Source organism: Anoplopoma fimbria, chromosome 5 (genome assembly GCF_027596085.1).
Source record: "Anoplopoma fimbria isolate UVic2021 breed Golden Eagle Sablefish chromosome 5, Afim_UVic_2022, whole genome shotgun sequence".
Taxonomy (NCBI): Eukaryota; Metazoa; Chordata; class Actinopteri; order Perciformes; family Anoplopomatidae; genus Anoplopoma; species Anoplopoma fimbria.
In genome coordinates this window covers 6,539,300-6,551,252 of record NC_072453.1, presented here as the reverse complement: position 1 = coordinate 6,551,252, position 11,953 = coordinate 6,539,300, and the positions used below count along the sequence as shown (strand labels likewise).

The window sequence follows — 11,953 nt, the reverse complement described above, 5'->3', positions numbered from 1 at the left end:
TTCTCAACCACACTGCTAAAATACCTTTATTACCACCATGGTCCAAAGTATATTACACTAGTCTGCATGCGTGGAAGTTATTCAAACCACTTTTACCTCCAGAGGACCGAACTACAAGGACATATCAGGGCAAAGCTTATTCAAATATGAAAAGCACACATGTATTGCAAACTGATATGAGAATGGGAAACCATTTGCTACCTCAGCAAAGAAACAATCAGCAATCTGACTTTGGCTGCATGTCGGCCTTGTTAGATCAGACCTGACTTTCCCACTGGTCCTTGAGTTCAACTAATGAATGCCAAATCCACTGGAAGGGTACATGCATTATATAACATTCCACAAATTCTGCAGATAAGTCTGTCTGCTGCATGCTAACCTATTGTAAATGAGAAAGGCAAACATGCCAAGCCTCTGTCTCTCTCTCTCTGATCACGAAAGGAGGGAAATCTGAGAGGAGTTTTCAGCAAGGGCACAAATTAGCTCTTGCAAACCAGATATCCAATAGCAGAAAAAAATAAAAAGGCACAAGGTCATCAATCAACACAATCCAGTTAGCAGTCCACAGAAAACCATTAAGAAACAGAGATCCAAAGGAATCTGCTGGAATCTAGATGGGGGGGGGGGGGGGGTAGCAGAACTCCACCAGAAACCAAACAGTATGGTGTAACGGTAAAACAGTTCGCACCCATGAAAAAAATAAATTCCCAGTGTCATGTCTCACCTTTAGCACTGCCTAGCAAAACAACAGGTGGAAATGATTTACATTAAACTGACATGACAAAAGCGCTGCTCCTCTTTCCCTAAAACAAGGTCATGGGCAGTTGGTGGACGGCACCCAAACCATGGCCTCCCTCTGACTCAGGAAAATACATTTTACTCTTAATCCTTCACAATTCCCTGCCTGGAGAGCCACATATAGCTACGGCCATACATGGGACAGATCAGGGGCACCAGAGGTGCTTTGAACTGGGAGAGAAGGGATTATATAGCATTAGTGAGCCAGCGTCACACTCTGTGTGTGTGTGTGTGTGTGTGTGTGTGTGTGTGTGTGTGTGTGTGTGTGTGTGTGTGTGTGTGTGTGTGTGTGTGTGTGTGTGTGGAGTACCAACAACTAAACATCATCACCCAAAGTCCTTGTTCAAAGTACATAAAAAGAGTTTAAATTAAGCTGGTGAATATATTATTCAATTATATATGTTGCCTGAATCAGCCCCACGTCTAAAATCAACATTTAAAAAACGAATAAAAGGGACACATTTTCAAATGAATTATAAATACTGCAAGTGACACTAGATTAGTCTTATTGCTTCATGAAAAAATAGAGATCAATAAATTATTTGAAAAATATATTTCACACATGTTCATCAGGGCACAGTACTGTTGAGCTAGTTTACATCCTTGTTTGCGTCCAACCTTTCACTGTTATTTGCAAATGGTGTGATCACTTCCTGAAGCTCAGTCTGATAGTGTAAACAATCAGACAGGCATACAGACAAGCATGTTGGACATCATGTGAGACCCTCGTAAAATGTTTACACTCTGGATTAAATTTACTCTTGAAGACTAGACCAACACCTGAGCCTAAAAAAGGATCTGGGTTATGCAGTTTAGTCAATAACTTTACACAGATTAAATAATGACAAATTATAATTAAGCAAACAGCCTCTCTTCTCTTCTCTTTGCTGATATAAAGAAATGCTGATCAATTAAAATTCAATCAATTTAAGTCATTTTGTGACATCTAATAATTTAGTACGTTTCAATTTTAGGAGTTGTGCTTAACTTGCAAGTAACTGTGAAACTACTTTGACAAAAGGGCCACGAGTAACAAATGGGTGGGGGTCAAACGGCAGGCTATGCAAATGTGACGATGAGTGCTTTTCTTTGGACATATGGAGGAGTGCCGGGCCGGAGAGAATTAATTACAGCCAATATGCTTGACAGATTTATTTGGATGATAACCCAAATCCTGACTCTTGGACACTTACCAAATATACATGAACAACTAATCCTGGCATGGTTTAAATAATATGCAGGGGTATTAATCAAATCTATTACATTGAATGTTAGGAGCTGCTTTGTAGGAAACACACAAGCACCAAAGCAGGGAACGAAAACCTGATGTAGTTCATTAAAACGTTAAAACTCATAATCAGGGTCCAGTTTTAGAAACAACATACTGTGTGTGTATACACTATATATATATATATATGAATATATATATATACAGTATGTTGTTTCTAAAACTAGAAACAACATACTGTATATACAGTACCAGTCAAAAGTTTGGATACACCTTCTCAATCAATGGTTTTTCTTTATTTTTTTTCTACATTGTAGATTAATATTGAAGACATCCAAACTATGAATGAACACATATGGAATTATGTGGTAAACAAACAAATGCTCAACAAACCAGAATATGTTTTATATTTTAGATTCTTCAAAGTAGTTGAATGAGAAGGTGTGTCCAAACTTTTTACTGGTACTGTGTGTATATATATATATATATATATATATATATATATGTATATATATACACACACAGTATGTGGTTTCTAAAACTGGACCCTGTGTGTGTGTGTTGTGTGTGTGTGTGTGTGTGTGTGTGTGTGTGTGTGTGTGTGTGTATACACACACACACACACACACACACACACACAAGTATATATATATAAAAATTGTACCACATTTACTCACTCTACTAAAAATAGATTAAGATCCTAAACAACTTGAAATGCTGATAGCAAAGTGACATCGCCCCGGATGGATTTCAGTTCATTGAATTAAGCAGGCTTTTTCCAAGGAGCTCTCTGAGGTTCAGCAGAAAAAAATCAATAATAAATCATTTAGGTTTATGGAGCTTTATATGGTTTTACACAGAGCGTCACTCAGCATGCATTACCCAGTAGCTGAAAGCTCAAAACAAGGGCATCAACAGAAAAAAATAAAAAGGCATCTCACCTGATCGGCCCCATAGGCGGCAGCAAACTCCATAAACTCCTCAATACGAACAAAGCCATCCCCATCTTGGTCTAAAGCATCGAACACAGCTTTTAGTGGGGAGACATCTTCCTCCCTCGTATTCACAGCTGAGACAATTGGCAGTGAGTCATCCACCACCATCTTGGAGAGAGACATTGTCTCCACAGTCTGCTCACTAGTCCATCCCGTCTCGGGAGAAGACGTGTGTAAATCCTGAACCGAAAAATCAAAAGAAGCCACTTCATGACAACCCGATCCTTCGAGCTGGTGACTGTCCGTTAAACCCTCATCTTCCCTCTGTTCGGTTGTTGGATCGGGAACACTTTCATTCTGGACGCCCACCCGAGGTTTCGAGTCCCAAGTTTCCTCGTCGTGTACCCCGTCAGCAGGCAAGCATAGATCCAACGCCATTTCCTCACACCCTTGATTTTTGCCTTTAGAACAAATATTGTCCTCCATCAAATCCTTAGAATCATTTTCCACAGAGCAACTCTCAGTGGTGAAGTCACTCTGGATGAAGACATCTTCAGCCAGAGGCACTGTCAGCGCTGAAGGTTCAGCTGACAAAGTCAGAGCGAATGAGTCATTCTCACCTTGTTGCTCTGAAGTCTCACTTCTATTTACAGTAGCTCCTGCATGTCCCACCTCCGACTCCTCTGTTGATAGATCAAACGGCACACCAGTGCAGATAACAGAGGGAGGACTTGGAGGACTTGGAGGACTGGCAGGACGCAGGCTCAGACTGCTGTCACAATCTGGAACCTCTAAATCCAACAAAGGCACAGATCCTTCGAGACTCTCCAGCGGTTTGTGGACTTTGTTAGGTGGGAGGCAGTTCTCAGGTAAACCTTGCAGGGTAGAGCTCCAGTTTAGAGGCAGATCAGTCACTTGATCAGGGGATAAACCTTTGTCTCTGGTTTCAAGTGACAAAGTCTCCCTGCTCTGTGAGGGAGGGAGACCTGCCTCCTCCTCCTCCTCTAGTGACAGGTCTACCAGCTCCTCAGTGACACCCTGTGGGCTCAAGTCACCTGGGGACTCTGGGGGGAGACATGAGGGTCCATTTGAGAAGAGGTCTACCAACAAAAATTGATCCCCTGCGTTGGTTTCCGAATGCCTGTGGGAAATTTTCGATGGAGAAACAGGTACACTGATGCTTGTTAGCTCAGCCTGACTACCGAGTTCATTTGAGGTCTCCAGAGGGCCCTCCTGCGTCAGACTCAGTTCCTCATGGGCAGAGCTTTTTCCAACCACATCTGTGAGTTTGGGAGAAAACAGCCATGACAAAGTGAAGTCAGTCAGTTCATCAGGTTGCTTTTCTGTAAAGGACTCTATATGAGAAGTACCATGGAGAGGAGCTTTGGAAATATGGGACTGATCTCCCTCGAACTGCAAATCTCCACAGGAAAAATCCGCAATATTTATTAGGTTGTCCAACTCTACCGGCTTGTCCTGGAGAGTAGTTTCCTCTTCACTTTGTTGTGATGTTTGATCATGGTCGCCGTTTCTGAAATCCAAACCTGTCTGGCCACCCTTGTTTTGACAGAGCTCTCCTCCATTGTCTGAATCCAGTGGGTGAAATCCGAGAGGAAATGGATGTTCTGACTCCCACTGTGTGAGCCCCAAAGGGCCAGACAGGACGGTCGGTTCCATTTATATTGAGACACTTCACAAAGCTGGTGTATTATCTCACTTCTGTCGTCGAGATCCAGTTCTTCACCTTTAATGCCATGCTCCTAAACGGCACTGCGCACCTCTATTGACATGTCGAAATAAATGTGTCATTATCCAACGTTAGCTCTGACATTTAAAAAATGCACCTGTTTTTTTTGTTGTTTTTTTTAAAATAATAGTACAAGGTGGTAGAGACAGTGTCAGTCGGGACACGGGTTAACAGATAGTTGTTTTAACCTCAGTAGCTGCCATCCACATCTCGGCATCAAGACAACCTAAACTCAGAACTCATTCTTATTTCTCAGCCTCACTGCTGTGGACGTGTTTCCACCCACTGTGCTGCTCTGCTCCGTCAGGACAGACCCACGTCTGCTTGTTGCCCCAAAGCTTCAGGTTCAACTTCAGCACATCCGACGTCAACATCATCATTCACCTCGGCCGGTGAGATGACAGATCGCCGCAAAGTTTGTCAACACACGGTCATCCACTCGCATCCATCGCTGAGCTAATTTGCCGAAGAGCTGAAAAGGATGTCGCCTCAACCTCCACCCCTAGATCTATAATGTTAAATATCCCATTACAACGCTAGCAGCCAGACCTCCCACTGAATCCATGCTAGCAGCCAGCGTTAACTCCTCCTCCGAGCATCCCACTTCGTCCGGCCAGAGACGCTGCTAACTCACTAGCTAGCGAAATTAGCCTATTAGCTAGCTAACGCGCCAGCCGGTCCAGCGTCTCCCCACCGACACCTCCCGACTAAACGTCACCGATGTTCTGCTGTTTAACAACCAAACCACGTGACCTGTGGCCTCTGTGATGGTCCCGAGATTACGTCTTCATTTCGATGCAGTTTTTCCAGCCACAATCCACCTGTGTCGGTCCCCAACACAGGCCACACGAGAGACGAGGCGCTCCTCCTCAGATTCCTCTTTTATCTTCGTCTCAAACACACATCAGTCACGGCGACCCTCTTCCAAGCCAGTGGTGAAACAAAAAGGGGTGTGCAGTTAGTTATTAAAAAAAGAAAAGAAAAAAGAAAAGCTGCATCGTTTGGCAGACAGTCCACCTATGTTGATCACAGACACAGAAAGCTCTCGCATCAGCATCAGCAGTGTCCCATCCTCCTCCTCCTCCTCCTCCTCCTCCAGCCGCATACACAGCACTGACGTTTCACGCAAGCGTACAAAATACCCCGCAGTATCTGGCTTCATAGCAGCTTTCAACTGCTGCTTATATCGGTGGTTTAATCCGAAACATTGTCCTGAACTCATATTGAAAGCATTTTAAGTAAGCACCCTTTCACACAGGTTAGCTAGAGGAGTTTGTTCAATGACATTTCAGCAGGGAAGATGTTTGCAAAGGAAAAGTTTCTGTAAGCATGAACTATTCAGCAGTTGATATCAAAACATATAAACCAATATGAGATAGTTTTAGAGCTCAAGTGAACAGAGATTTATTTTTTGAGAAAATAGTGGCTGTTAAATGGTTGCAATTGTAATGTTTTGGCGCCCCCCTCCGACCTACAGCTTCAAGTTTGCAATTGCTGTATCTCATTTTGGTCATATAATCTCGCATAACACATTATAATCAACGTAAGTATATGTCACAAGAAATGACAAAAAACACTGGTCATTGTTAATGTATATTTTTTATCCAATAACTTTTTCACCCCTCAGATGTTGGGGTCCTGACACATAGGTAGGTAGGAACCACTAATTCAATCTAATGGATTTGCTTTACAAACAGTCTGCTCCTCTGTACATTTTGCAATCTAAGGGATAGTGATAAAGTAAAATGCATCCAAGACAGATAAAATTGTATGTACATTAGCAGAAAACAATTGACATGCAATAGTAAACTGAAACAGTCACAGTTAACTGTAATTATAAATGTTTTATTAATACATGAGAGGTACTGAAAAATCACATTAAATGGAATGTGATTAACATCACTAGACATGAAATGCATTATGACAATACACAGCGGTATTGTGATAAATTGATCCATTACTAAGATTGTAAACACATATAATACAGTAAGTATACAGTCTGTTAGTGTTCAACTCCTCCTGCCACTTACCAATACACTCTTGAAGCAATAGTGGGTCAGATAAACCCCAAATACTTTACAGGTAGCATAATCAGTACTACAGGTGGCCTAAATTACTCTTTTGTTTTCAGAATTTACTTGTTTATTTTCTTTTCAGATGACCAATAACCTGAAAGAAAATTAGAGAGACAAGTGAATTAATAAAAAGTCATACAGTTTTCCTGTCACTTAAATAATCTCTTTGACTTGAACTCTATAAATCAGGCACAACACAATGCAGAGCACGACCACATTCTCAGTCATATTGTCTTTCGACATGGACCTCAAGCTGCACCTCCTCCTACACACCTGGGTCAGGAGGAGGACAAAAGAGCCCCTGTTCAGAGTTTAGCAGATTTAGAGGAGGCTATACCCATCAGCATGGAGACGTCGTTGGGTGAGGTCAGCCACGACCCGCCGTCCGCCACCAAGATGGCTCCGGTCACATAGGAGGAGGCCCGGCTGGCCAAGAACAGAGTGCAGTGGGCCATCTCTGTCTTGTTGCCGGCTCGCTGCAAAGGAATGGACTGGAACGCACCAGCAGCCTCAACTGTGTGACCACCTGAGGCATTCAAAGAAAAAGACAATTCATGCTGTTACACTGTTACACATTCTTTGGCTGACCCTGACAGGCCTGTCTAATGAACACAAGTTTCATTAGCACCACACGTCATGTTCCAAATATGTCCTTATGAAGGGAATATAACTATACGTTATTTAAAACTACTAATTATAGAAAAGTGGTAATTGTTACTTTTTTTTAAATCACACATTTGAACTGTCATGTCATTGTTATGTTTTCATTCGTACAACTACCACTTTGAGAGGTAGCTGGACGTCTCAAGTTACCATTTCGTCATTACTTTTAGCTAACATTTAAACTGCTTATCAATTACTATTAGCTAACAATTTCAACTTTTTATTAATTCGATTTCATTTCCTTTTCTTGGCTTGTTTGCTTATTGCTATTTTTTTTCAGTTGAGATATTTCATAATGAGTTTACATAATGATATAATAGTGTTACAAAAGCCATGTGACAAATATGTGATTTTGGTATTATCAGCTGATAACAATAGTCCAAAAAGGTAAGTTTCTGGACAACCTCCCATACGTTTCTTAGGGTTGTGTGTTTGATTGTTTCTTACTGTAAAGAGATCAAACCGTTGTTTATAATAAAAGACTGCTTGTTAAGTGTATAAGCTATAAATTAGCCACTTTGTCAATATTTAGTTGCTTCTTTACCCAGTCTGCGGAAGCCCTCCGTGCCAGATACAGGACCTGGAGCCACAGTATTGACTCTCACCCCACTGGGCCCCCACTCCACAGCCAGGTGCTTGGTCATGGCATCTGGGGAAAGCAGAGGCAAGATTAAGTCATCAATTCTATTTTTTGATATAATTATCTAACAGTATGAAAGCTCTTACCATTTGCAGCTTTAGCAGAGCCAGCATGCACCTGGAGGCCCTGTCCCCTGTATCCAAGTGTTGCAGAGATATTTACTATGTTGCCACCATGAGCCTGCATACAAACATGATGGCAGAATCAAAGTAAATGCAATGGGTTAATAATCAAATCTGTGCTTTTAGAGGGCAGAGGCAGCAGTTAAAATCCCATTTAGAAACAAAGTATTTAGTGTTCTCTGATCTTTACTGCCCTCTTGTGGTGACCAGAGTGACTTGCAGAGAGTTAATCCTAATGAAAATGATTGACTCCTTTAGCTTGTTTTATCGTCATTTCAGCTCAACGAGGTATCAAAAAGAGTACTTATAACTCCCTCACATTGAACTGGAGACATATTGTGTCACACTGACAGGAAATGTACTGTACCTGGAACCACTTCTCATAAACCACCTTGCTGGTGTTGAATGTACCCATAGTGTCTATCTCCATTACTGTCTTGAAGGCATTGAAGGAGAGTGAGGCAGCTGGGCAGAGGAAGTTTCCAGCAGCATCTGTCAACGACAGCAACAGGGACTTTAAGCAAAGCCATAAAACATGTTTTTATAGATGCATTAATCATGTAGTACATGTACAGTACATGTTATTTAGTGACGTAACAGTTTGTAGATGGGACTAGGGTACAAAGATAGAAGATAAAAAAGGTAGATACAGCATCAGGATAGTTGATGATTAAACTAAAATCCTTCACACTTGACCTTGTGTTCAAAGTGCATTTGCGCATATTTGCCCTACAGACAAAATTATTTTACACCTAATTTGGCAGGATGCATTATATAATGACAAAGAGTGGGAGAGACTGTGTGCAGGACAGCTCCCACCACAAACACAGTTATCAGCAGTACAAAAAGTTTTAGGCAGGTTACTAAGAGGTCACATACTGTTAATGAGGATGTCTATGCGTCCTAACTCTTTCAGTGTATCATCCACAGCAGCTGCGATGCTCTCAGGCCGCCTCACATCCAGACACAAAGGGAGGCAGCGGCGTCCTGACGCTGCCGACAGCTTTTTAGCTGCCTATGGAAGACAAACAATCATTTCCCAATAAGGAAAATACATTAATATCTATTTACGGTTCAAGGTACATTACATTACAGTCATTTAGCAGACGCTTTTATCCAACGCGACTTACAATCAGTAGTATATTACATATCATTCACACACTGATGACAGGCTACCATGCAAGGTGCCACCATCAAGACTCTAACTAACATTCATGCAACATCCAGTCCACACCGATGGCAAGCCTTCGGGAGCAACTTGGGGTTAACTGTCTTGCCCAAGGACACATCGACTGCTGAAGCCAGGTATCGAACCACGGACCCTCTGATTGGAGAACTACCTTGCTCTCCACTACGCCACAGCCGCCCCATTTAGGATTGTGATATGTATTTAAGAAGAATCACCTCTTTGAGCTTGTCCAAGTTCCTGCTTGCAATCACTGTGTCACAGCCATGCCTGAAAGAAAATAAAGAAATATTACAACAATAACATTACTAATGGCCGCATGCTGTATTGTGATGATTAGAACATGAATATGTAATACTTGCTATAATAAGGCTGATACAGAGAGAGAGAGGGAATAACTTATGCCAAACCAGTAGGATAGAGGATTGGGGACAGGAGACAATGAATGCAAGGTTAAAAATGTGATGAAATCCCGCAGGCACCCATATTGTGAGATGAGGTTAATGTTCAAGTCAAGAACAGTAGCCTCTTCTTGGGGTTAATCTCACTGCTGGCTAACTAGACAGCCAGGACAACAACAGATGCAATAACAATGTGTGTTGCTGATTTCTATAAAAGATCATGAATTTCTTCCACATGAGTCAATCATTGAACTATGTCAACTTTGTCACACAAGCGAAATGTGTTAATTTTGTTATCTGACTGTCAGATAACAAAACCAGGAGGTTTAAAGTACACCTACATAATATTTCCCTCACACGTTTGACTGTGTTAGAGTAATAGTAATGAAATTATGGTGAAAGAGCATTAATTGTACATGAATATATTCTTCTGCTATACATGCACCATTAATGTATGTGAATGTAAGGAGTGAAATTTGACTAAATATAGTATGATATTTCTGCATGATCTGGGCTTGTTATGGAGAAACAATCAGGTAATCCTCTCACCTCATGAAGATTTCAGCTATCCTGAGTCCGATGCCAGATCCACCACCTGTTATAAAAGCAACCTGATCTCTGAAAAATAAAGTGCAAACCCTCAAAGGTTACTTAATGTGGTTATTACAGTAGCAAGCATATCAACAACATTTATTTCACTCACTCTAAAATCACACTAGGCAATGGGAACTATATTTAAAAGCATGTTTCCATACGTACTTTAGTAAATCTGGACTGTAGATGTGTGTGTATGAAGTCAGGCAGTCATCTGTGCCAACATCTTCAGGCAGCAGCTCTCCTTTTCTCTGTGGCTCTGCCATTCTGATAAATAATGCATGTTAATTAGATTCAATCAAAGCGCCATTACCATACCCACAATGCAGTAAATGACTGGTCTGTAATTGAAGGCATTGCACATTCACCTTACGATAGAATAGTACTTTGAAGTAGTTTGATGAAGCTAATAATTGTTGTCAGGTTAGTCAGAAATTTAAAAAAGGGTTGTTTTTACTGTCTTTCAATCTTAGAAAAAGTCTTCTTAATACTATGTTATGCTTTTAATTTGATGAATTTGTGTGTTTTGTCATTTAACCCGTTCAAATTTTCAAAATAAAGCAGAGGTGCATTTGACAGCAATTTTACTGCAATCGTGTTAATAAACAACAGGTGAGTTTTCAAGGCACTAAACTTACAGTCATGTTTCAGATAACTGCCTCACAACAGTGCACCTTTAAAAACTGACTGTGTCAAATAAACTGACACTACTGTAACTATTGAACCTGTCTCCTGCTTCCTACAGTTGTGTAACATCAGCCTTTAACTCTGAGGATTGCGAAATGACCTTCTTATATTACCTTCTGAGAGAAACAACCTAGTTCTGTCACGGTGTAGAGAAGTACCGTCCAGCTCCTCGTAGACGAAGCAGCTAACTAACTTGGACAAGCCGCCTTACATTTATGCTTCACCCGTTACTTGTTTCTTTTCAGCAGGAACTATTTGTACCTTGGACGTAAACTTTTTCGCCATCCTTTTGCGATGCATTATGGGCAATATGTCCCGTCGAGTTGTGTTCAAGAGCACAAATATCTTTCATTCCTAACTTATTCTCGTTTATTTAATAAAGCATTTATTATTGTAGCAAAACTATGCATACATCGGGGTTAAAAAAGTCAGAAAATACTGTGAGCACTCGACTTTAGAGGTCAGGATTGGATTTGATTCATGCCAGAAAGAGAAACTATATATCGGACAGAATCTTGCTCTAGGGATTGTAAGGTCTTTGACAATCTGGAGAGCAAAGGATAACTCAGTGATTCTGTTGCTCATCTACAATAACATCATCCACTAGGATGGTAAACCAACACTGAAATAAACGATCCATGGTTTACAGTTTCAGGGCTGATGCTCATCAGTGTGCATTAGTCTAAGAGTGGCCCTTATTGATCTGTACTTTGGGATTTACTGTTGGAAAAAGCCCTGTGCAATGGATCCCTCTAATACTGTTGGGATGGATATTGGTATTTTACACTGAGAGGTCTGAGCGTATCAGAATTGAAAGATGAGTGCTTTAGTAACTTGATTTGTTTTTCAAGAGGCAGTAGTAAACAGCAAAAGCAGA

General features: G+C 41.1%; 1 protein-coding gene across 2 annotated transcripts; it reads right to left on the bottom strand.

Annotated features, from left to right (window-relative positions):
• Positions 1–6,307: 6,307 nt before the first annotated feature.
• On the bottom strand, positions 6,308–11,361 carry decr2 (2,4-dienoyl CoA reductase 2, peroxisomal). 2 transcript variants are annotated; one of them, XM_054599091.1, is made up of 10 exons: positions 11,190–11,361; positions 10,555–10,656; positions 10,345–10,413; positions 9,613–9,664; positions 9,088–9,223; positions 8,576–8,700; positions 8,173–8,266; positions 7,991–8,095; positions 7,057–7,309; positions 6,308–6,877 (listed from the first exon to the last, which is right to left on the bottom strand). In XM_054599091.1, the coding sequence occupies exons 2-9, from the start codon at positions 10,653–10,655 to the stop codon at positions 7,089–7,091; spliced, it is 903 nt and encodes a 300-aa protein (XP_054455066.1). In that variant the 5' UTR covers position 10,656; positions 11,190–11,361; the 3' UTR covers positions 6,308–6,877; positions 7,057–7,088. The 2 variants fall into 2 exon arrangements, with proteins under 2 accessions (XP_054455066.1, XP_054455065.1); XM_054599090.1 differs by having other exon boundaries at positions 7,121–7,309.
• Positions 11,362–11,953: the final 592 nt, after the last annotated feature.

What these genes read in the sequence shown, in the direction of transcription:
- decr2 (XM_054599090.1), bottom strand. Translation starts at nt 10,655, where the DNA reads ATGGCAGAGCCACAGAGAAAAGGAGAGCTGCTGCCTGAAGATGTTGGC. An exon ending in CTCTGCTAAAGCTGCAAATG is followed by an intron (nt 8,096 to 8,172) that starts GTAAGAGCTTTC and finishes TGCTTTCCCCAG; the next exon opens with ATGCCATGACCAAGCACCTG. An exon ending in CGACGTCTCCATGCTGATGG is followed by an intron (nt 6,878 to 7,120) that starts GTATAGCCTCCT and finishes ATTTTCTTTCAG; the next exon opens with GTTATTGGTCATCTGAAAAG.